Source organism: Osmerus mordax, chromosome 3 (genome assembly GCF_038355195.1).
Source record: "Osmerus mordax isolate fOsmMor3 chromosome 3, fOsmMor3.pri, whole genome shotgun sequence".
Taxonomy (NCBI): domain Eukaryota; kingdom Metazoa; phylum Chordata; class Actinopteri; order Osmeriformes; family Osmeridae; genus Osmerus; species Osmerus mordax.
This window is the reverse complement of record NC_090052.1, coordinates 18,300,587-18,325,082: the sequence shown is the minus strand read 5'-3', so window position 1 is coordinate 18,325,082 and position 24,496 is coordinate 18,300,587. Positions and strand designations below refer to the sequence as shown.

Here is a 24,496-nt window from a genome sequence, read left to right as displayed (position 1 = left end):
GATTGTAAATTACCAAGATGTAGGCTGAAGACGATGTAAATGGAACAGGCCACTTATTTGTGTGTGCGTCCTGTTGCTCAATCCTAATGTAAACTGACATGGAATAATAATATCATAACGTATACCACCCACGAAGTGTAATTGTTGACTTTAAAAGTTATAATCAATGAAATAGACTACACAGACAATCAGCAAACCAGCTCGAAGCGAGTGTTTGGATCTCCATGCGGATGTGACATTTCAGAGAAGAGCGCGACCGCCATTTTGAGTTTTTACCTCAACTCAACATCACAAACTGAGGAGCGGGTGAGAGGCACTGGCTGTGACCGGGCAAATTTATACATAGACGAGACGTTAGAAATGCGACAAGGTTTAAAATATTGTTGCCTATATCGATAAGGTGGTTTGATGTGGAAAAGTCGATATCGGACTGTGGCATCTCTACCTCCGTAAACTTCTAAATTAGTGCGATTCCAAATTAGAAGCGTGTTTGAATGGATAGCTTTTTTCTCCGCTCTCCTCCAGACGAGGGACAATCGGAGGAACACACGGACTGGGAATATTGTAGGGAAAGTTGTTAAGTGAGTCGTTAGCAAATGATACTTTCTTTTCCCTGTAGTACTAAATCCGTTATTTGGCTGCCCAGTGTCAGGTGGCTATAAACGGACTATTTGTTTCTCCGGCTGCAGGTTGTATGTGAGTTGTCTTTCTCACCTCGCCTATAACCCCACTCCTTCTGGGGTAAAGCCGGATTGATTTAATTCAACGGGCCTCCTTTTTTGAGCCCTAGTCATCCACCACCGTCAGCGATTTGCACCCATCAAAGCGCCGAGATTGGGCGAATAGCGAGCAAATACGTCCGCGTTTCTCTGCCTGCTCCCCCACCGACCTCCCCTCCTCAATCCCCGGCGCTGACAGCAGAAAAGGCCGAGGTCGTTTTAGAACAGGCCCAGCCGCCTAGGCTCGACCTGTCTATCCCTCCTCCGCATCCTCAGACGCCTCAACAACTCAGAACCCGGCTCCCCACGGAACCGACTCCGGACAAGGTCGAGGGGAACAAAGATAACAGGCATCATCACATCACAACAGTTGCCAACATGAACCATCATCACCACACTCAGCAACAGCAGCAGAAAGCCGGCGAGCAACAGCTTAGCGAACCCGAGGATATGGAAATGGAAGGTAAGAGGCCTGAGATGGACACAGAAAACGGAGATGGGCATAAGCAGACAGAGGAGCTAATACAGTAATATTTGTAAAATGTTAAACGGTAGGTGCCCGGGCAAGATCAGTGCATTCAACTTAACAGTAAACATGAAGGCCTGTCATAGCCAGCTAAGTAACGTTAGCTGTAGATTTGCTGATGTTGCGTCCATTGCATTGCAGCAAATTGAGTCTTGCGTGTTGCTGCTGACCTCGTTTACCAAGCGCAATTTGTTAGCTAGCTAACAAGCTAATGATACTCCTTCAACAAAGGAAATGTAAAAGACAAAGTTCACTAACCGTAATGGTTACACGTGTTTCTCACACTAACTACTTAACACGAACGTTAATCTAGAAGTGTTGTTAGCGTTAGCTTCGTATATATTAGCTAGCTAGACCAGTTAAAATAGCTAACTGGCTAGCACATCAGACGTTGTATGGCGTCGTTGTCTTTGCTGTGTTGCTAACATTGATTGTCGTAATGGGGTAGTTTGTGGGCTAGCTACCGTGAACTGGTTGACGCGTCACAGAATCTTTAGTTAGCTGAAAACAGGCTTACATCACAGTTAGCTAGGTAATCATGTTAGTCATTCCTAGTGGGGTGCAATTATTTTGACATTCATCCATTAGCCCGATAGCTAATCTAAGTGTTGTATCATTATTGACCACTTCAATAACAAACATCGCCAGGCAGCATGCAAGTGGCTAGTTTAGCTAAGTTACGCTAGCAAGGTTTCATCGTTAACGTAGCAAATTACGATCAAAAGAACTGCAGATCGATTATACAGCCAGATAAAGTTTTGGGTGCACCGTTATTGTTGCTATACCCATTCAAATTGGAATATTAAGCCTTGTTTATGTTAAAAGTACAGCTATAAACAATAGCTTAGTGTTGTCACGCCTACTACTAGCCAGTTAGCCTGCGCATGTAATTTAACAATGGCAATTACGGACACATTGCCAAGAGGTAGCTAAATTATTTGATTTCAAATGTACGTTAGCGCGTAGTTTGATTATAGGGTATGTCGACAGTTAGATGTTACAGTAGCTCGCTTAAATAATATTTTTAAGATACAATATCAGCAGTTGTCATTAGCAACGAACTTTCTCATTGCCACTAACGGGCCTGAACTGTTAGCTACTGCGCTAGCAGCAGTTTCGCTACATAGCTACAAAGCTAATACAGAGGGGGTGTGTGGCGACAAGATGGTGGATTGTATTTCGCAACTATCAATTCTATTTTGCGGCCCGGCTTTTTGGTTTGTTTACGTTTTTAAGGATAGCTAGGTAGATAAATGACTGCTTTGTTTTACCTCACGCTCAATTAAACTTGTCGTTGCATCGCCAGCTAGTCAAGGAGAGCCATGCATGGATATTGGCTATTTTAATTTATATACCTAGCTAGCTAACAAGCTAGCTTGATGCGTCAGCCTGTTTTGCCAAATGTCGAAGTGAGTCATTAAAATATAAATAACGTTTCTGACAAACCATCCATCACACACGATGCGTTTAACTATTTTAGTAAGTACACAGGCATCGAGAAATTGAAGTTGGTTAATTGTAACGCTTAGTAACTAGGGACAACGCATTCGTTTGTCCCAGTTTGGCTTTTTGCTAATGTCGGGCAGCAAAAATCCTGGCAGGGTTGATGTTGGCTGCTGCGGCAAGGCCCGCATGTGGGGCTCGCATTGAAACGGCGCGGGGATTTGCTGCTTCATTGTATGAAGAAACAACGCGCGTGGAGCTCGCCATTTTTAATGATCTGCATTTGTTTGTCAATTCAGATAATTCCATAAGCATCTGCAAAACATCTTTTGATAAGCAGCATTTCCTAGTTTAATGTAGTTACAAATAATAATTGGTAACTAGCTACCAGTTTCCGTGGTTTAAAGCGTTAATCCCAGTGTGAATCTGTTCACTCAGCAAACCCAGCAGAGGCGCTTTGGTCACAGCATCTAATGCAACAGCACCTTGCAATTGTTAGTTATTGAAACTACATCAGTCCCACTCTATCGCAAACCATTCTTGATTACCAAGCCTTTAAGCAGGATCTACATCTTCCCCATTTTATCTGGCCCACTATCACTGCCCCGTGTCCCCTCTATTTGAAGCTGACTGCTTTAAAGCTGATGATGTACTTTTGCAACGGCTCTGATGATACAGGCCCAGCAGATTTTCTGATCCAGAGCTCCAGGTCTTGTAGACTTGATGTCATGAAATTATGAATGGGTTCAAGTTGTAGTCCTTGTATGTTTACCCTGAGTATTTGTTAGATTAAATAAAATAGTTTTTTAAATTTTATTCTAAAAGGTTACCATGCATGTATTCAATTATGTTACCCATATATGAGTGAGATGCACAGATTGGATGCTCTATATTATGTATTGTCATCAGTGGGACATCTGTTTTGAATGATGTATGTTTAATTGTTCCACTTATTGTTTGGTAGTATGGGTGTGGGGACTGAATGCTAATTTTAGGCCTATATCTGGTTATTTGCTGGGGGCGGTATAGGAAGTCGTTTTTTATGTGATTGACACACGTCCTTAGTAGCTTGTAATCCACTTGGCAAAATGAGGTCAGTCTCCTGAGCGTGGCTCACTGACTCAGTGCATGGAGCCAGCCAACATCAGCTCTCTGGCACATCCTGGGAATACTAAGACACACAGGCATTCTCAAGTACACACACACACTTGGGCTCAAACACAAACAATTATTTGCCAGCCAGGATAATTATATCCCTGTTACCTTTATTTTCAAGATTTAAACTGCAGCAGTCAGTCTGCTTTTTCTCTCGTTCTTGATGTTTGCTCCACAGTAGTTTTTTTTTTTTTCCCCGTTCTATTGTGTTTATAGATGAAAATGCAAGAAGCGGTTAGTGTCAAGCTCACAATTTAATTCTGGATTATTTTCCTAATTATCCTGTCATTGTAGCACTATCATACAAAATCGTCCCCACACACCTCAGCTGTAAAGCTGTTTAAACCTAGATTATTTCCACCCTGCCACGTATATAGTAAAACATAACAATGTTTGTTAATGGGCTGGATCTGCTGGTGCTTTCAGCTGGGGACACCGATGACCCTCCGAGAATCCCAGCTAACCCAGTCATTAACGGGAACGTGGCCATGGCAGACGGCCATAACAACACAGAGGAAGACATGGAAGATGGTGAGGACTCACGTTTCCACCCACACACAGATCCACGCACACACAAGCTGGTGAAACAAAACGTCATGAGCGCCAACAACAGATCTGTACAGACCCCCCCCTCCCCTCAGAGAGGTGACCCCCCTAGCCTCTGCGTCTGTGCCCCCTGCAGACACCAGCTGGCGGTCAGAGGCCACGTTCCGCTACGTGGTGGAGCGTTTCAGCCGCCTCAGCGAGTCTGTCCTCAGCCCGTCCTGCTTCGTGAGGAACCTGCCCTGGAAGATCATGGTCATGCCGCGCTTCTACCCGGACAGGCCCCACCAGAAGAGCGTGGGCTTCTTCCTGCAGTGCAACGCCGAGTCTGACTCCACGTAAGCACCTGACCGACACAGCACACTTCAGAGTACACCCCAGGAAACCAAAGCTAGGCACCCACACTGAAGTGTTTTTTGTGTGTGCTACCCTCCCCAGGTCATGGTCCTGTCACGCACAGGCGATGCTGAAGATCATCAACTACAAAGACGACGAGAAGTCCTTCAGCCGCAGGATAAGCCACCTGTTCTTCCACAAGGAAAACGACTGGGGCTTCTCCAACTTTATGTCTTGGAGTGTGAGTTGCCTCGCCTGCCCAGGGGGGTGGGAGGGAGGAGGAAAACATGAGGGATAAGGTGGACGGGGCAGTGAGAGAAGAACCTGTGGGGAGAATGAAGCCGATGTATCGAGGTTGTGAGGGATGTGTGCCGTTTGTAACGTTGCGCGAATGTCTTACCTGTTTCCAGGACGTGACTGATCCAGAGAGAGGGTTCGTAGAGGATGACAAGGTCTCCTTTGAAGTCTACGTACAGGCGGATGCTCCTCATGGAGTGGCGTAAGTCTCTCTGTCTCTGTGTATCTCTCTCTCTGTGTATCTCTCTAACTAGGTTGTAGCTAACCTTCGTTTCCCTGCTTGTGTGTGTGTGCAGCTGGGACTCTAAGAAACACACAGGCTACGTGGGTCTGAAAAACCAGGGAGCCACCTGCTACATGAACAGCCTCCTGCAGACCCTCTTCTTCACCAACCAGCTACGGCGGGTCAGTCAGCCATGCAACACTGAGGCGGCCATTGCAGTTTTGATTCATCCATTTTTGTTGTTGTTTAATTATTATTATTTTTTAATTCATTCGCAGATTAGTTTATGAAGATTTTTTGTTTCTGTCTCAGGCGGTGTACATGATGCCCACAGAGGGTGACGACTCATCCAAAAGCGTCCCCTTGGCACTGCAGCGGGTCTTCTATGAGCTGCAGCACAGCGACAAGCCCGTGGGCACCAAGAAACTCACCAAGTCCTTTGGGTGGGTAGCAGAGCCCGTGGCAGGAGATCCATGCATGGCCATGATACGTTTTTTTTAAATAAAAGATGGTTCGCACTGACTTGAACATGTTGTAACGTTAACTATAAGTGGTAGTGCTCGTTGGTGCTAGCAGTAAACGAGAGAAGAGCTATCAGTGGCAGTGCCCTTAAGTGTTAGCATAGTGCTATAGAGCTGTAAGTGATTGCGCTCCTTAGTGCTAGCATAGAGCCGTAAGTGATGGGGCACTATAGCTTTATGCTATCAATAGCGGTTCTCAAGTGCTGGAATAGTGTTGTGGAGTCTTATCAGTGGCAGTGCCCCTGAACGGTACTGTGGTGCTATGGAGTGACGATCTGTGTCGCTGGCACCATGCTCCAGATTCATTATGTGTGGCAGCGTAGAGCAGCACTGCTGCCGTCAGAGGCGCAGCCTAAGACGTGTCCTCAAAACCATCGGCTGTGACATTGACAGAAACTAGCAGTGGTTTGAAACCGTCTTGCTCCTTTTCCAGGTGGGAGACCTTAGACAGCTTCATGCAGCACGACGTCCAGGAGCTGTGCAGAGTGGTGAGTGTCTCCTACTGTTACACTCCACCATCTGACTGCTTCCTCGGCAGTCTGTAAGTGTGTGTGTGTGTGTGTGTGTGTGTTCCAGCTGCTGGACAATGTCGAGAACAAAATGAAAGGCACCTGTGTTGAGGGAACCATCCCCAAACTCTTCAGAGGAAAGATGGTGGTAAGTTGACCCGACTGTTTAAAAAAAAAAAAAGAAAATCAACAAACCTCAATCATCTGCTCCCCCCCCCCCCCTCTCCCAGTCTTGTCTGTCGTCTCAACTTAAGTGTGTTGTCCTCTCTGCAGTCCTATATCCAGTGCAAGCACGTAGACTACCGGTCAGAGCGGATAGAGGACTACTACGACATCCAGCTCAGTATAAAAGGAAAAAAGAACAGTGAGTATCTCCCGCTAGCCTGTTGTGACACGTGGACCCCCCTCCTCGTCGTCAGCCGCAGCTGATGTTTAGGAGGAGTGTTGCCGTACGTCGTGTAACGCCCCCCTTCCTGTGCAGTCTTTGAGTCCTTCAAGGACTACGTGGCCGTGGAGCAGCTGGACGGAGACAACAAGTACGACGCAGGAGAGCACGGCCTGCAGGAGGCGGAGAAGGGGGTCAAGTTCCTCACCTTCCCCCCCATCCTGCACCTGCAGCTCATGAGGTTCATGTACGACCCTCAGACAGACCAAAACATCAAGATCAACGACAGGTAACCACCCCCACACACACACACTTGGCCGTGTGACTCCTGAGTTGTGTGTGTGTGTGTGCAGCATTGTGTGGTTGCCGTCAGAGTGAGGGTCCAGACCTCTGAGTTGAGTGGCGTTTGAGCAGCCTACTGTGATGACTGTGTGGAGAGCCTCCTCGTTCACCGCTTTTAACTGTGACTCATCTGAGCTGCGTGCCCCCAGTCACATGGCACCCCACACACACACACACACACGTACGCACTTAGGATGAATGTGCATGTTTGGAAAGGCGGTGAGCAGAAATTATCATTCTGTTTGAGAGGGCTTGACGGGTCACCTCTCTCCTGCTGTTTATACCTTTCTCCTGCAGTTTATAACTCTCTTGTTCCCCTGAGAAATGAGTTCATTTGAACAGCGCCTAAATAGATTCCTAAATCAGACACCCTGCCTCCCTCTACCCTTCATCGTGTTCCTCTGTACTGTCTCCAATCTTCCTCCTCTCTCTCATCCCTTTCTTTCTCCCCTACCCTTCTGTCTCTCGAACCCTCCCGCTCACCCCCCTTTCCCTCTGCTCCCCAGGTTTGAGTTCCCAGAACAGTTGCCTCTGGATGAGTTCCTCCAGAAGCCCGACTCCAAGGACCCGGCCAACTACATCCTCCACGCGGTCCTGGTCCACAGCGGGGACAACCACGGGGGCCACTATGTCGTCTATCTCAACCCCAAGGGAGACGGCAAAGTCAGTGTCAAGGAGCCAATAGTAAGAACACCTTTAAAAAAAAAAACCTAAAAAATGTTTTACTTCTACTTCTTTCTACTCTCTGGGAGGGGGGGTGGGGAGGGGAATGTTCTTGATGCTGCTGGAATCGTCCGAATGGTCATGGGGCCGCCGGCCTGTTATTGTTAGTAAATGTGGGGGAGGGGGAGCGGGGGGTTAGAGCAATGTTTGGGAATGCATGGCATCTGTAAATGTTTGTCGGTAATGGGATGATGGCGGTTGCAATGTCATTGCTGTTGGGGGGGGATTATCAGAAGGGTTGAGTCAGTGATTTGAATATAAAACTACTATTAAAGGCTGTTATCGTCCCTGTTGCAAACCGCCCCTGTCACTTTAACGCTACAATAAGGGAAAAAGCGTTTTGGAAATACTGCTGTTTAGTTTGTGAAGTAAACATCCTGTCCTATGATTCAGACTGATGTAAGTGCTGCTGAATGAATGTACCCAAACAGTAGTATTAAGTGCTCTGTGCCTCTCTCTCTCTCTGTCTCTATCTCTCTCCCTCCCCTCAGTGGTGCAAGTTTGACGACGACGTTGTGTCGCGGTGCACCAAAGAGGAGGCCATCGAACACAACTACGGTGGCCATGACGACGACCTCTCTGTCCGCCACTGCACTAACGCCTACATGCTGGTGTACATCCGCGAGTCCAAACTCAGTGAGTCCGTCTCCGACGTACCGTCGTGTCCAACCCCGCTGAACTTGTACTGTCGTACATCTGCCAAGACTCACCTCTCACTGGCTTACTGAATCCAACACACCAGAATCAAATGAACAGTCTGATCAGGCTTGTGCGGAGCCTGGTCACGACCCATTCAATTGAATCTGATGGGTCGGAGCAATGGAAAACGTACATGACAGTGGGCCCTGTGGACCAGGGTTGAAGACCGCTGCCTTACAGCATCTGGAAGATTTGTACAGGAGCAGTCGATGCGTGACCCACTTGTGTTGGTGTGTGTAGTTGATGGTCCGTGGCCTCTCTCTTACCCGCTGTCTGTCTCTCCCCCCCCCCCAGGCGAGGTGCTGCTGCCGGTCACAGACGTGGACATCCCCCAGCAGCTGGTGGAGCGCCTGCAGGAGGAGAAGAGGGTGGAGGCCCAGAAGAGGAAGGAGAGGCAGGAGGCCCATCTCTACATGCAGGTCCAGGTAGGGAACATGGCCGGGGCTCCACCTCCGTCCCAGCCCCCCTGACGGAGCTCTGGACGTAGGCCACGAGACCGGCCGGCACCGTCCGCGGCGGAGGACACATCGGCAGGTCGCATTCCACATATTCGGCTTTCTGTTCCTCACTTCCTGTTTCCCCTGCCCCGTGGCGTCAGATGGTGACGGAGGACCAGTTCTGTGGTCACCAGGGCAACGACATGTATGACGAGGAGAAGGTGAAGTACACGGTGTTCAAGGTCCTCAAGTCCTCCACGCTCGCAGAGTTCGTCCAGAACCTCTCCCAGACCATGGTGAGTGTCTGTGTGGGTGTCTTATTTTCCATCCATCAGTAAAACCCAGCTCATCTTTTCCTCCTCTCCTCCCCAACAACATGGAAACAGTGTCTGTTCTGCTCTTGCCTCATAGTGGTGTGTGTGTGTACATGGCTCTGTGAATGTATACTAGTAGAGTGGCTCTCAACCTTGTGGAGACATTTCCAACCTTCAGTCACGTCATTTGGCTTGACAAACCTTTTCCAAAGGAACTTCTTTCCAAAACAATAAGTAGAGTAATACTTGTTCCAATATTTGAGTCAGCTGTAGGGACATGAGCCTGGTTCGAAATGAGGCTGTTGGTGTGTGTTTTGTTTGTGTGGGTTCATTTGTCCAAGGAGGTCAAACACAGCCCGAGTCTTGTCTCTAGAGCGTGTGTATGTGGCGTAGACTGTGTGTGTGTGTGTGTACCAATCTTGTGTGTGTTATTGATGTGCTGCAGGGTTTCCCACAGGACCAGATGAGGCTGTGGCCCATGCAGGCCCGGAGCAACGGGACCAAGCGGCCCGCCATGCTGGACTACGAGGCCGACTGCAACAAGTCTGTGAGTACCACACTGTGTGTGTGTGTGTGTGTGTGTGTGTGTGTGTGTGTGTGTGTGTGTGTGTGTGTGTGTGTGTGTGTGTGTGTGTGTGTGTGTGTGTGTGTGTGTGTGTGTGTGTGTGTGTGTGTGTGTGTGTGTGTGTGTGTGTGTGTGTGTGTGTGTGTGTGTGTGTGTGTGTGTGTGTGTGTGTGTGTGTGTGTGTGTGTGTGTGTGTGTGTGTGTGTGTGTGTGTGTGTGTGTGTGTGTGTGTGTGACTGTGTGTGTGACTGTGTGTGTGACTGTGTGTGTGACTGTGTGTGTGACTGTGTGTGTGACTGTGTGTGTGACTGTGTGTGTGACTGTGTGTGTGTGACTGTGTGTGTGTGACTGTGTGTGTGTGTGACTGTGTGTGTGTGTGACTGTGTGTGTGTGTGACTGTGTGTGTGTGTGACTGTGTGTGTGTGTGACTGTGTGTGTGTGTGACTGTGTGTGTGTGTGACTGTGTGTGTGTGTGACTGTGTGTGTGTGTGACTGTGTGTGTGTGTGACTGTGTGTGTGTGTGACTGTGTGTGTGTGTGACTGTGTGTGTGTGTGACTGTGTGTGTGTGTGACTGTGTGTGTGTGTGACTGTGTGTGTGTGTGACTGTGTGTGTGTGTGACTGTGTGTGTGTGTGACTGTGTGTGTGTGTGACTGTGTGTGTGTGTGACTGTGTGTGTGTGTGACTGTGTGTGTGTGTGACTGTGTGTGTGTGTGACTGTGTGTGTGTGTGACTGTGTGTGTGTGTGACTGTGTGTGTGTGTGACTGTGTGTGTGTGTGACTGTGTGTGTGTGTGACTGTGTGTGTGTGTGACTGTGTGTGTGTGTGACTGTGTGTGTGTGTGACTGTGTGTGTGTGTGACTGTGTGTGTGTGTGACTGTGTGTGTGTGTGACTGTGTGTGTGTGTGACTGTGTGTGTGTGTGACTGTGTGTGTGTGTGACTGTGTGTGTGTGTGACTGTGTGTGTGTGTGACTGTGTGTGTGTGTGACTGTGTGTGTGTGTGACTGTGTGTGTGTGTGACTGTGTGTGTGTGTGACTGTGTGTGTGTGTGACTGTGTGTGTGTGTGACTGTGTGTGTGTGTGACTGTGTGTGTGTGTGACTGTGTGTGTGTGTGACTGTGTGTGTGTGTGACTGTGTGTGTGTGTGACTGTGTGTGTGTGTGACTGTGTGTGTGTGTGACTGTGTGTGTGTGTGACTGTGTGTGTGTGTGACTGTGTGTGTGTGTGACTGTGTGTGTGTGTGACTGTGTGTGTGTGTGACTGTGTGTGTGTGTGACTGTGTGTGTGTGTGACTGTGTGTGTGTGTGACTGTGTGTGTGTGTGACTGTGTGTGTGTGTGACTGTGTGTGTGTGTGACTGTGTGTGTGTGTGACTGTGTGTGTGTGTGACTGTGTGTGTGTGTGACTGTGTGTGTGTGTGACTGTGTGTGTGTGTGACTGTGTGTGTGTGTGACTGTGTGTGTGTGTGACTGTGTGTGTGTGTGACTGTGTGTGTGTGTGACTGTGTGTGTGTGTGACTGTGTGTGTGTGTGACTGTGTGTGTGTGTGACTGTGTGTGTGTGTGACTGTGTGTGTGTGTGACTGTGTGTGTGTGTGACTGTGTGTGTGTGTGACTGTGTGTGTGTGTGACTGTGTGTGTGTGTGACTGTGTGTGTGTGTGACTGTGTGTGTGTGTGACTGTGTGTGTGTGTGACTGTGTGTGTGTGTGACTGTGTGTGTGTGTGACTGTGTGTGTGTGTGACTGTGTGTGTGTGTGACTGTGTGTGTGTGTGACTGTGTGTGTGTGTGACTGTGTGTGTGTGTGACTGTGTGTGTGTGTGACTGTGTGTGTGTGTGACTGTGTGTGTGTGTGACTGTGTGTGTGTGTGACTGTGTGTGTGTGTGACTGTGTGTGTGTGAGACTGTGTGAGACTGTGTGGAGCGTATGGGGAATAAAGGACTGCAAACCTCAGAGAGAGAGACCGTTTTAATTGTCCTTGTGTTTGTCCAGATGATCGACTTGAGCGACAACGAGAACCCCTGGACCATCTTCCTGGAGACGGTCGACCCAGAGATGGCTGCCAGCGGGGCCACGTTACCCAAGTTCGACAAAGACCGTGAGTTTCCCCTCCACTGGCCACAGGCCAAGTTTGTTTAACATTCCAGGAACTGGCATACATGTATACACCGAACAAGTCCATTCATAAACAACTATATTATTACCAGGGTCCTCTGAGGCTCCTGTAGAGAACGGTACAGGTCATGTGATGAAATCCTGTGGATGCTGTTCTTGAGGACTGATCACTCAGCTTGGTGTGTTGATAGTGCTCGCTCACTCTCTCCCTCTCTCTCCCTCTTTCCTTACAGATGATGTCATGTTGTTCTTGAAGATGTACGACCCAAAAACCAGAAGCTTAAATTATTGTGGACATATCTACACACCTATATCCTGTAAAATACGTAAGTCCAACCATGCAGCGCGTCCTGGGTGGCGCCGTGATCGTGCGTGTTGACCCCGCCCACAGGAAGTCCAAATGAGTTCCCCCTCCCGAATACCTCGTCATTGTTCTGCCGTCCACGGTGGTGTCGCCAGTGTTGCTGTGTCGTTGCTGACTGTTGTGTGCCCCCCAGGAGACTTGCTGCCAGTCATGTGTGAGAGAGCAGGCTTCCAGCAGGAGACTAGCCTTATCCTCTATGAGGAAGTTAAGCCCAACCTGACGGAGCGGATACAGGACTATGACGTGTCTCTGGACAAGGCTCTGGACGAGCTCATGGACGGAGACATCATCGTGTTCCAAAAGTAAGTGTGTGTGTGTGTGTGGACGCGCATGTAAAATCAGTTGCTGTAATGCAGATGTCTGGATTGGCAACTCATCGCACGGTAGATTAAGCCTCTCAATCTGTCTTCTCCCTCCTCCTTTGGTTTTCACTCTGTCACTCATTTTACGGTTCATATTCGCACTCGATCCCTCCTTCCCTCCTCCAGGGATGACCCAGAGAATGACGCCAGTGAGCTGCCCACAGCCAAGGACTACTTCAGAGACCTCTACCACCGGGTGGACGTCATCTTCTGTGACAAGACCATCCACAACGACCCCGGCTTCGTGGTCACGCTCTCCAACCGCATGAACTACTTCCAGGTCAGTCAGGAAGAGGAAGCTCCGGGTAGCGCCCCTCGCTAGCCGCCGCGCATGTAGCGCTAACCGTGTTCGTGTCTTCTGTGGCAGGTGGCGAAGACGGTGGCCCAGAGGCTGAACACGGACCCCATGCTCCTCCAGTTCTTCAAGTCCCAGGGGTAGGGGTGCCCGTCTCTCTCTGTCGCACGTTCCCCCCGAGCTCCGTGTGGCGGCACGCGCCCAGAAACGTGGCGTGGCGAGGTTGTGTAACCTGTCCCCCTCTCCGTTCTCTCCTCACCGCCTCTCCCTCTGTCCTCCCCCCCCCCCCCCGCGCCCTCCCTCCTCGGAAACCGCCTGCTCCTCTTGGCCTCCCCTTCCGCCTCCCCTCCGTCTCCCCCCTCTCCCCCTCTCTCTTGGGCAGGTACAGGGACGGGCCGGGCAACCCTCTCAGACACAACTACGAAGGCACTCTCAGAGACCTGCTGCAGTTCTTCAAACCCAGACAGCCCAAGAAACTGTACTACCAGCAGGTGGGGCTGTGTGTGGTTGGAAGGGATGGATGGATGTAAACCGAGTACTTGATATGGGAGGCTGAGTGGATCTTTTGTTGCGGAATATCTCGCTATTGTCTAGGGAGCTCGCGCTTTGTGTTTGTGGGAGAGAGACCAGGAGAATCAGAGAGGGTTGTTCTCGGAGACTGAGCTTGCCTTCCCCCTCTTTTACATCTCCAGCTGAAAATGAAGATCACAGACTTTGAGAACAGGAGGAGCTTCAAGTCCATATGGCTCAACAGCCAGTTTAGAGAGGAGGTAACGCACACATACACACGCCCCACAATTCTGCGTAGTGACCAGTGGAGGATGATGCGTGTTTTGGACCATAGCCAACTTTGTCTCCCTCCCCTATGCGTGTTCCAGGAGATCACACTCTACCCTGACAAGCACGGCTGTGTCCGAGACCTGCTGGAGGAATGTAAAAAAGCTGTGGAGCTCTCCGACAAAGGCTCAGAGAAGCTCCGGTAAGGACTCCCCCCACCCCTCCCCCATGGTGCAGGGCTCCTGTTTGAATGAATGGTTTATAAGCTTCTAATGGAGCGCCTCTCTCCTCACCCCCTCCTCCTCCTCCCTCCATCCCCAGGCTGTTAGAAATAGTAAGCTATAAGATCATCGGCGTGCATCAGGAGGACGAGCTGCTCGAATGTTTATCTCCTGCTGCCAGCCGGACGTTTAGAATAGAGGTAAGACCCCCGTCCTGCTTTTGGGTCCCCTCCAGTCCTTCTCCTCTCTCTCCCCCGCCCCCTTTCTCTCCCTTCTCCCCCCGACGCGCTGACCTCTCCTCTGCTGCTGTCTCCCTCATCTCCCCTCCCCCAGGAGATCCCTCTGGACCAGGTGGAGCTGGACAAGGACAACGAGATGCTGATCCCGGTCGCTCACTTCCACAAGGAGGTCTTCGGAACCTTCGGCATCCCCTTCCTGCTCAAGATCAGACAGGTGCGTCTTCCAGGGAGGCGGGGGAGGGGTGTGCGTGTTTAGTATCTCTGTGTGTGTGTGTGTGTGTGTGTGTGTGTGTGTCATGTTGTCCTGTGGTGCGTTCCTCAGGGGGAGCCGTTCAGGGAGGTGATGAGGAGGATCCAGAGCATGCTCGACATCCAGGAGAAGGAATTTGAGAAGGTTAGCACTCCACCAACTCATCCACCCCACCCAACTCAGTCCCACATCCCAGCAGTGTTAACAGCTGCTGCTTTCTCTCTCTCTCTCTCTCTCTCCGCCAGTTCAAGTTCGCCATTGTGATGATGGGTCGGCATCAGTACATCACTGAAGACGAGTACGAGGTCAACCTGAAAGACTTCGAGCCACAGCCAGGTAACACTGGCACACAGCTGGCGCCGTCAAGTTTGTCCCCCCTGCTCAAGGTGTTTAATCTGTTACTCCGGTTCTAACCTGTGTGTCCTTCCCCCAGGTAACATGTCCCACCCTCGACCCTGGTTAGGGCTAGACCACTTCAACAAAGCTCCAAAGAGAGGTCGCTACACCTACCTGGAGAAGGCAATCAAGATCCACAACTAAACAGCCCACCAGCTCCTCCCTCTCTTCCCCCCCCCCCCCCCCCCCCCCCTTCACCCTAACCCACCATAACCACAGACTGTAACCAACCCAGTGTGTGTGTGTGTGCGTGTCTGAGTGAGCGTGAGTGAGCGCGTGCGTGTGTTCACCACATTGCACACCCTTGCCGAATCTGGCTCCACAGGCACCATGTATTCAGTCGTCAGCAAAAGGATCGCCTGCTGACCAAGGCTACTCCCCCACCCTCACCTCCCTGCCCCCCACCCCACCCTTCCCACCACGGTGTTTTTCTTTTTTCCTTTTTTTGGAGGCTGTTGGGTTTTTTGGCTTCTCTAACTGTTGACTGCCTATTTTTTTTTGTCTGAAAGTGGAAATGAAATTGGATTTTAACAAAACCGGGCGGACGACACAGTATGTGAACTTCTAGACTTTCTTTTCCCCTTTTTTGGTTTTGTTTAAAAAAAAAAAAAGGTTGTTGTTACGGCAAAGAATTGCTGCTGCGTCGTGAATGGGATGATGAATATGATGGTAGAGGCAATGGAGAGAGAGATTGCTGTTTGCAGGAAAAGGAAGGAGCTTCCTTCTTTTACCAAGCCGTTTGCAGAGGCCTGAGGCTTGCTAGTTGCCCTGATGTGGTTGTTATAATATTTCCTGGTCCCCCTTTAGTGCAACTAGTCAACATTTCCACGTTTACACAATTCTTTCTCAATTAGTTTGGTTGGAGGAAAAAAAATCCGTTTTTGTCTTTTCTGCAAATCTTGTATAATAAAATAAAAATCCACAGCATCTGTTTAAAAATAAATTAAAAAAAAAAAAAAAATTGTCTGTACTTCATCTTGCACGTCGGCACTTAATATCAGAGGTTTTCCATTTCTCAGGAATGGTAAATGTAAACTTTGGTTGTAGTTTTGATCTGCTTACCTAACCAAGACCCCACCTTTTTGGGTTACTCTCCCTGTCATCCTTATCTTCTTTTTGTCGTTCCTCCCTCCCCTTCTCCCACCTCCCTTGGTCTGAGGGTTAGTGAAGCTGAATATGTCACCCCACAGAGTCTTGGAGGAGTTTAGCTATGCTTGTAGGGAGCTGCAGCCACTTAGCCCACTGGTTTGAGGATATATAGACAACGCCAGCATTATTAAAACACTCAGCCCTTTTTTTTTTCTTTTTTTTTTTAAAGCACAGAAGGAACGCTCCCCTTATAGCGCATAGTTGGCTTTGTAAAGACGGCATTTGAAATTGTATATTTAAAATATGAACATGTAAAATCTTAACACGTTTTTGTTGGGTACAGAAAAGGCTGGGTGTTCATATTCCTTGTGTGTAGATCTTTCCTTTGAGTTCCAGACTTTCCATTTGGATATTTTGTTCCATCTCTTTTTTTTTCTTCAAAACTAATTGCATCCGTTTGTCTTGTTAAGTGCAGTACTAAGGTGATCTACAGAATCACACCTCAAATTGATCTTTTCCGGTTTCAAATCCTCCGTGTAGCAGCAGTGTACGACAACTATTCCTGTATATTGCCTTTTTGCTGGAAAATGTATGTTGAATAAAATTTTCTATAAAAAGAAGACCAAATTTGGTCCCTCTTAGTACCATCACCCAGAAAAATATTTTCGAGTTGTCCGGCCAGGTCAGTACACAAGCGTAGCATGTTTCAAACCTAGCATGTAATTGGCTGTGGGTGCCTGAGAGATGGTGTAGATCTGCATGTCCTTTGAGACATCTCATTTTATTTCGAGAAATTACAATCTGTGATAACTAAAATGTCAAATATATTCTTGGATACATGTTATACATCATTGGTGTTTAGCGCCAACAGTATGGAAATATGTCTGGTTGAAAAGAGGAGTTTGACAAATAAAAACTTAAACACTTATGCAGGCAAAAATAGATATCAGTGTTCTCGTCAGAGTTTGGACCTGGCCTTAAACATTATAGAGCATCCTTAATAAGTATGCTTTATTGAAGAAGGTTGGAACTGTGCAGAAAACCAGACTTGTATGTACATAATTTCTGATTCAACTGGGAAATATGTGTCACCAAACAAATACATCCTTCATTATCCTATACTTCATTTGGTTAAATATATACTGTCGATACCTTTTAATTGAGTCACATTATGCTGGAGATTTGATGAGGTGAGTGCAATAGGATGTAGACCATGAGGTTTGACATGAGTAGACTTGCAGGTGCAATACCTGACACTGAGATGACATTCCTTGTCAGTGATATCGAATGCTATCCGACTGCTAAGGTTCTGTGTCTTGACAGCTACATATGTACCTCCACTAACCGTGTCTCTTTGTGATTCTGTTTTCTTTCTTTTTTTAATGGTGAAACAAGTTGAACAGTGTCTTAAGGCTATTTACATCCCACCCATATAGTTAAAGATCATCTAAGTAAGTTAGTTATAATGCCCTCCTCTGCTAGGTTACCTTCATAAGCTCCCCCCGCTCTAATGGGGCTTAAATGTCATAGCACACCGCCTGAGTCAGATGCTAGGACTTAGGTCGGGCCTATAGGGCAGAGGGGAAGGAGCATCACTGGAAATGAAACCCAGCCAGTGGAGACAGTGAGCAGGTCGGAGGAGGAGGCGTGGTCCCAGGAGGGTGGCCGTGAATGGCGGTCAACAGCAGCGTTTCTTGTCTACGTAGAGGATCTGGTGGCACTGGGGGCAGGAGTGGTACGCGTCCTTGAAGTGTTTCACGAAGAAGGGGATCAAACAGCAGCCGACCACCAACCTGGGACGCGCACACACACACACACCGTTTTAGTATTTAAACATGGCACAGTCGCTCACTGTGTATCACCATCTCTCTCCCCACACACACTCCACTTCTCACTTCCCATGGCTCTCATCGCCATCCCCCTCTCGGCCCCAGCCCTCTCCATGTCTCTTCTCCCCTCTCTCTGTCCCCATCTCCCCCTCTCGGCCCCAGCCCTCTCCATGTCTCTTCTCCCCTCTCTCTGTCCCCATCTCCCCCTCTCGGCCCCAGCCCTCTCCATGTCTCTTCTCCCCTCTCTCTGTCCCCATCTCCCCCTCTCGGCCCCAGCCCTCTCCATGTCTCTTCTCCCCTCTCTCTGTCCCCATCTCCCGCTCTCGGCCCCAGCCCTCTCCATGTCTCTTCTCCCCTCTCTCTGTCCCCATCTCCCGCTCTCGGCCCCAGCCCTCTCCATGTCTCTTCTCCCCTCTCTCTGTCCCCATCTCCCGCTCTCGGCCCCAGCCCTCTCCATGTCTCTTCTCCCCTCTCTCTGTCCCCATCTCCCGCTCTCGGCCCCAGCCCTCTCCATGTCTCTTCTCCCCTCTCTCTGTCCCCATCTCCCGCTCTCGGCCCCAGCCCTCTCCATGTCTCTTCTCCCCTCTCTCTGTCCCCATCTCCCGCTCTCGGCCCCAGCCCTCTCCATGTCTCTTCTCCCCTCTCTGTCCCCATCTCCCGCTCTCGGCCCCAGCCCTCTCCATGTCTCTTCTCCCCTCTCTCTGTCCCCATCTCCCGCTCTCGGCCCCAGCCCTCTCCATGTCTCTTCTCCCCTCTCTCTGTCCCCATCTCCCGCTCTCGGCCCCAGCCCTCTCCATGTCTCTTCTCCCCTCTCTCTGTCCCCATCTCCCGCTCTCGGCCCCAGCCCTCTCCATGTCTCTTCTCCCCTCTCTCTGTCCCCATCTCCCGCTCTCGGCCCCAGCCCTCTCCATGTCTCTTCTCCCCTCTCTCTGTCCCCATCTCCCGCTCTCGGCCCCAGCCCTCTCCATGTCTCTTCTCCCCTCTCTCTGTCCCCATCTCCCGCTCTCGGCCCCAGCCCTCTCCATGTCTCTTCTCCCCTCTCTCTGTCCCCATCTCCCGCTCTCGGCCCCAGCCCTCTCCATGTCTCTTCTCCCCTCTCTCTGTCCCCATCTCCCGCTCTCGGCCCCAGCCCTCTCCATGTCTCTTCTCCCCTCTCTCTGTCCCCATCTCCCCCTCTCGGCCCCAGCCCTCTCCATGTGTCTTCTCCCCTCTCTCTGTCTCCATCTCCCCCTCTTCCTCCCCCTCCCGCCATCCACTCACCCGCAGAGGATGAAGACGAAGCACATGAGCCAGGCAAAGGCTCCCACTTTGTAGGTGACGTCGGTGTTGACCTGCTGCTTACAGCCGGTACAGGTCGTCCTTCCTGATGTGCGGCCCAGCTCCGTCTCGTAGCTGACAAACTTGTTCTTGGTGGGTGCGCCAGATGTGGCATACACTGCCGAGGACAAAGGGGAGTAGAGGAGATGGAGTAGAAGGGAAGGGAAGGGAAGGGAAGGGAAGGGAAGGGAGGAGGTGGGGATTCAAAGAAGAGAGAAAGATGGGTGTTGGGAGAGCAAAAAGAAAGCAGGCTTAGGAAAGTGACTCATCGTGATGCCTCTTTGCCACAGACATCCATCTTCTTTCACCAAGTGCTGCTTACCAGGAGTGGCCTGGACCTCAGTGGGTATTTGGTCCTCGGGCAGGTGACACGGGGTGAAAGGCTGGTGAACATGGTACACCTTGACGTCCCCCCCCTGTTCTCCCCCTACTAGAGATAGGAAGAGATGGAGAGAAAGAGTAGAGAAAGGGGAGGAAGAGTACAAGAGGGGGGGGGGGACATTTAATTACACTGTAGTCAAACAAGTTCATCCGCTGAGCGTAGTAACTTCTGAGGTTGGCACCACTGGTCTCGGTATAAAGTGTGCCATATCTGTTGTGATACAGCAAACATGCTGGATGAATGGACAGACTAGGCTGGAGACTCACCTGGAATGATGTAGGGGGGTGGGTTAGCTCCACCTGTGCTCATTGTCCTCTGGTGAAGGATTCCTGCACATCGCCAAGGAGACACAGGTTAGTTAGGGATGGTGTATGTGTGACTGTGCTGAAGCTTGCATGATGGGAGTAATGTCGTAAGAGTAATTAGCTAGACTTTCTCAATCTCACTCTGTCCTCTGAACTACCACTAGGTGGAAGTATGTCCTATAGCTCTGCTGGTACTGGGTCAGGATGACACAGCTGTAATGAACAGACAGTGTCTGCAACCAAGAGAATTAGGACAGATTTTGCACCACCTGTCTTTTGTCACAGCTGACAAAAGACATCTTCTGATGCCTCTGTTCTGTATAATATCAGTGTTAATTTAACACAAGTAGTGTTTCTTTTTTTTATCTCATGAGAGTGGAAGTAAATAAACATTCAACAAATAAAATGTCCAACATTTTGAAATCTGCGGTACACTGACGGGTATAAGTGAAGAGGTCATTGACTTTTTTCTAGGAAACCTGTTGTTATTGTTTCCTTTGATTTATTGCTTAATCATGGTTTACTGAAAAAGCATCTGACCATTCCCGTCCTGAATGACCTGTTTCTGACCTTGATCAGTGGTTAGAGCAGTTTCTTTTTAGCTACTCCAGTGTTTCCTGCCAGTGCTTTTAATCTAACTATACATTACAATACAATACTATACTAATCTATACTAGTCTATACTAGACTATACTAGGAAAAACTCCTCCTCTCTATACTATCCATCAATTATGTTGTATCTGACAAAGAGCTTTGGCTGTTGCTTGTCATCTGTCATTTACATTATGGGATTTGAGAAATGACAGATTGCCTCAGGGCTTTAACAAAAGGACACACACACACACACACACAACGCCCAGGCGAAACCCAGTCTACACCCGAACATGGCTGTAGGAATGTAGCTTGGCTACATGTTTCCCTATTGACTGACTACCTCTTTCACTGACGGATTTACTGACTGACTGACCATCTGACTTGTTTGACTGACTGGTTGACTGACTAACTGGCTAGTTGTTTGACTGACTGGTTGAGAGGTAAATGCTCAACTTCCTCCAGACAATTCCATTCAAAATCTCTGTCAGAAACATCTCCGATGAATGATTTGACTAGTTTCCAACGTTATGCGTATTCCAGGAGCTGTAAAGAGCAGGGGTAGGGATGCACATAGACATCGCAATGAGTGGCACTCCCTTTAGACACTGTTCAAATGTTCTCTCATAACTCATGAATGTCGGTCGCCTCTTGCTCCTCTGTCAGTTATACTTGATTTAGAAATCAATCACTTAACAGTACAAATATGAAATATAATTGATACATTTTGAACTTTATGTATAGAGTCTCCCAGCCCTCTCTCTATCCCAGTAAAGCCAACATGGGTTCATTCTCTCAGAGCCTAGGATCCAGTCCTGCTCCCCCAGCACCAGACCAATGGATATATGTAGCAACTGTAGGATGCAAGATCAAGATGGGTCAGAGATCCAACTCTGTTGATTATGTTAGCTTTAAGGGTCTGACAGTCACAGGGCCCTAATGGGAAGACCTTCTTGAGCTAGGTGTGGAACCACTCTGTGCATGAACTCAATACCAGTCAAACCTGTGTGTGTGAGAGAAACTGTTCCTTGTCTGCATGTTTGGCACAGAAAGATCAGCTGATTGGAGTTCATTAGAGGCCTGTCTAACGCCCACACCTTCTAAAGACAAGCTCTTCTCCTGTCTGTCTTCTCCTGTCTGGCCCCCCAGTGGTGGAATCAACTCCCCACCTCCATCAGAGACACTGACTGTCTCTCCACCTTCAAGAAAAGGCTCAAGACGCACTTGTTCTGGGAGTACAACGGTACTTAGGAATGGTTCGCTTGACCCGATGTTAGTTTCCTCAAGAATCACAATGACTCTTGCTCAAAGACTTGTTGCTCTTGTGGTTAGTGGTAACTGATTTAAAATTGTTTGTACTGGCTGTGATATATTGTTTTTATTATTGTTGCTTGTTTTTTGTTTTTTTTTGTTTTGTGGCTATCTCGTTGTCTCTCTTGGAAGTCGCTTTGGATAAAAGCGTCTGCTAAATGAATAAATGTAAATGTAATGTAAATGTAAAGACTCCAGCAAAAGTGGATTAGAGGCCTGTCTAACGCCCACACCTTGTCAAGACTCCAGCAAACTAGACATATAGTTATGACGTAAAATAGAGAACCACATTATCATCCGATCCATCAGGTTGCCCAATCGATGGCATTTTTGCATGTGTCACCAAACAGGCTGGAAAAGCAGTAAGGAAATTTGACTGTCCCATCAAAACATTGCTTTTTGAAATGTCAGACACTTCCGGCACTAGACCGCCTGCAATGTCATATCTCACAAACACAGTAAAAAATACTTCACTAACCTCCACCAACCAAATCAAGGCATTTTCCCCAACATGATTACCTTGCAACTATCAATACCTATACATACCACACAAATCATCTGATCAAGGCAATTACAAGTGAGGACAACTGACTGGAAATTATCTGATAATTAAACACTTAATATCATTAATTTAATACAAGAGGGCTCGGGGCAGATAGATAATATTGTAACATAACATGTCTGACACAACATTTCCAGAGTTACAGCTAACACACACAGTTGTCATCGGACCCTCCCTACCTAAAGTGTCTACCTAAAAACAAGACACAAACACACACACAAACATACTGTACATACACACAAACTCACACACAAACACATCTGTAATGCTCACTTTTCCACCCATCAACTCCGTTTTTTCATTTCAATTAACTTGCCCTCTCCTTTCACTTCTTTGTATTAGCATAGTCTACATCTTGAGAGCCTGAAGATGCGACCTTGTAAAAGTGTTTGAAACCAGAACCGTTGCGTTCAAAATAAAAAGAGGAAACTACAAGGACTTACCTGGTTCAAGTGGTGAGAAAAATATCAAGTAGATAGTCCTGCTGCAGATGCAGAGTGCTGATATAATGGCAGTTCTACCTACCTGAGCATCTTTATTAGGCCACACCTCCCCCTGCCAAGCCCCACTGTAGGTGATTCATAATGTCATCTATGACACAGTAAAAATACAAAGTTGTCTTTAGCCTTTGTTCTTTGTTTCTGTTCTGTGGGAGGGAGGGGGGGGGAGGAGTTTGTGCCATAGCATTTAGGAGGTGTAGTTTTTTCTTACTTTGATAATAACCTGTTCTTCTTATTTGCATTCCCTCCTAACTACCTGTCCAAATGGACAGATCCTCCTGGTATAGCCCCTCCATCTACATAACCCGCCCTCCAGCCCGCCCAACCCCACCCCCCCTGACTGAGAGGAACAGGGTGGGGTTTTCAGGTCGAGAAAGGTGTTGGCGTGTATCAATTCACAGGGGTGAGGTGAAAATATTTGAGATGTGTGTGTGTGCTCATGGGTATGTGCATGAAAAGGCCTGATGAACAACATTCCTGGGATCAAACATTACCTATATGTGTTCCCCAGTAGGTGTGTGTGTGTGTGTGTGTGTGTGCGTGTGTGCATGTGTGCATATGTGTGCGTATGTGTGAGTGCATGCACATTAAAGTATGGGTGTGTGCATGTGTTGAAATGCTTGAGAGTGGTGAAGATTTTGTCAACATATTCTCTAAATGATTAGTAAACTCTTACAGTGAGGGGTGGGGTTATTACAGAGGTAAATGTAGTGTCTGGATCATTGGTATAAAGGTGCCAAGTCATGAGACATACCGGTTCATTTGACATTGGTTTTCATCAGGCCACATATGAACCATGCTAAAACCACAGATAATCCAAAATATGTTTATTTGCTTTAAAGGCATTAAATCAAATACCCGCCCATCCGATTTGCTCTGGAACAGAGCCTGAAACGCACACACACACACGCACACACACACAGATCAATTCATCAGTTGCTGCTATCTGTCTGAGTCATGAAACACTCAAAATGATTCTCTTGTATGACAGGTGCACTGCTCAGTGTCCATTCCGATAGCTTTTTAATACTAGTGCAAGCTATTTGATTTCCAGTACAAGCTAATGATTGTCTGTTTTTGCTATCGATACTGCAGTACTATATGCAAAGGGATTAATAGTTTCCACTTGTAAGTCATATTGTTATGAGAGAGCATTGTGCTCTGCAGGGTGTTTATTGTGACCCACAATGCAAGGCAGTAGAAGTGGACCAACCTGTAGCCTTCCAGAGAGCTGAATCACAGGGTTCTCTGACACATCCCAGAGCCACACATTCAAACTACTTCTTGGAACCACACCTTACAACATAAGAGAAGTTACTAAGTTTCTCAGACAACAGGATGGTATTTATGGTATGCTGTTTGGAGAGCACAAAGCATGACATCTGCTATGACATCCGGAGTGTTTCACTATAACATGAAAGAGCTTGAAACTCAAGTATTTGTGTTGTAAAATGTAAAAAAATTGGTAATTATATACATATTGGCTCAGTGTGTGTGATTTAGAGAGAGAGAGGTGCACTGCTTGGCTCAGTGGCTCCATGAAGAGAGGCGAGAGCGAGCGAGAGAGAGAGAGAGAGAGAGAGAGAGAGAGAGAGAGAGAGAGAGAGAGAGAGAGATACAGAGACAGAGACAGAGACAGAGACAGAGAGACAGAGAAATTCAGAGTGAGAAAGCTCTGTTAAAGTAATCTTCCTGCCTGTTTGACGTTGATGTACTGCGGAAAGTAACAAGCAAGGACGTGTGTGTGTGTGTGTGTGTTCATACATCTGTAGACCATCACTGGGGCTAAACAGCCCAATCCCACAGCTACTCCTCTTTTTCCAGTGCAACTTGGTCAGCCTTGTTTACCACACAAGA

At 48.3% G+C, this 24,496-nt stretch overlaps 2 protein-coding genes across 4 annotated transcripts; one reads left to right on the top strand and one right to left on the bottom strand.

Moving 5' to 3' along the window:
- The first annotated feature begins 271 nt into the window (after positions 1-271).
- Positions 272-16,618, top strand: usp7 (ubiquitin specific peptidase 7 (herpes virus-associated)). Of its 3 annotated transcripts, none has more exons than XM_067232383.1 (29): positions 272-1,182; positions 4,270-4,374; positions 4,526-4,724; positions 4,825-4,963; positions 5,133-5,221; positions 5,316-5,424; positions 5,555-5,685; positions 6,197-6,251; positions 6,340-6,420; positions 6,546-6,636; positions 6,754-6,946; positions 7,506-7,683; positions 8,214-8,358; positions 8,716-8,846; positions 9,020-9,154; positions 9,618-9,719; positions 11,727-11,832; positions 12,083-12,175; positions 12,347-12,515; positions 12,702-12,855; positions 12,943-13,010; positions 13,259-13,361; positions 13,563-13,640; positions 13,749-13,849; positions 13,969-14,068; positions 14,202-14,321; positions 14,430-14,501; positions 14,603-14,693; positions 14,791-16,618. In XM_067232383.1, exons 1-29 carry the CDS (start codon positions 1,098-1,100, stop codon positions 14,895-14,897), a joined length of 3,330 nt encoding a protein of 1,109 aa, XP_067088484.1. In that variant the 5' UTR covers positions 272-1,097; the 3' UTR covers positions 14,898-16,618. The 3 variants fall into 3 exon arrangements, with proteins under 3 accessions (XP_067088484.1, XP_067088483.1, XP_067088485.1); XM_067232382.1 differs by having other exon boundaries at positions 273-1,182; positions 13,253-13,361; XM_067232384.1 differs by lacking the exon at positions 272-1,182 and adding an exon at positions 2,557-2,654 and having other exon boundaries at positions 13,253-13,361.
- Positions 16,605-22,710, bottom strand: si:ch211-157c3.4 (Lipopolysaccharide-induced tumor necrosis factor-alpha factor homolog-like). The gene is made up of 5 exons (XM_067232386.1): positions 22,583-22,710; positions 19,637-19,699; positions 19,311-19,418; positions 18,932-19,106; positions 16,605-17,635 (listed from the first exon to the last, which is right to left on the bottom strand). Exons 2-5 carry the CDS (start codon positions 19,677-19,679, stop codon positions 17,521-17,523), a joined length of 441 nt encoding a protein of 146 aa, XP_067088487.1. The 5' UTR covers positions 19,680-19,699; positions 22,583-22,710; the 3' UTR covers positions 16,605-17,520.
- Positions 22,711-24,496: the final 1,786 nt, after the last annotated feature.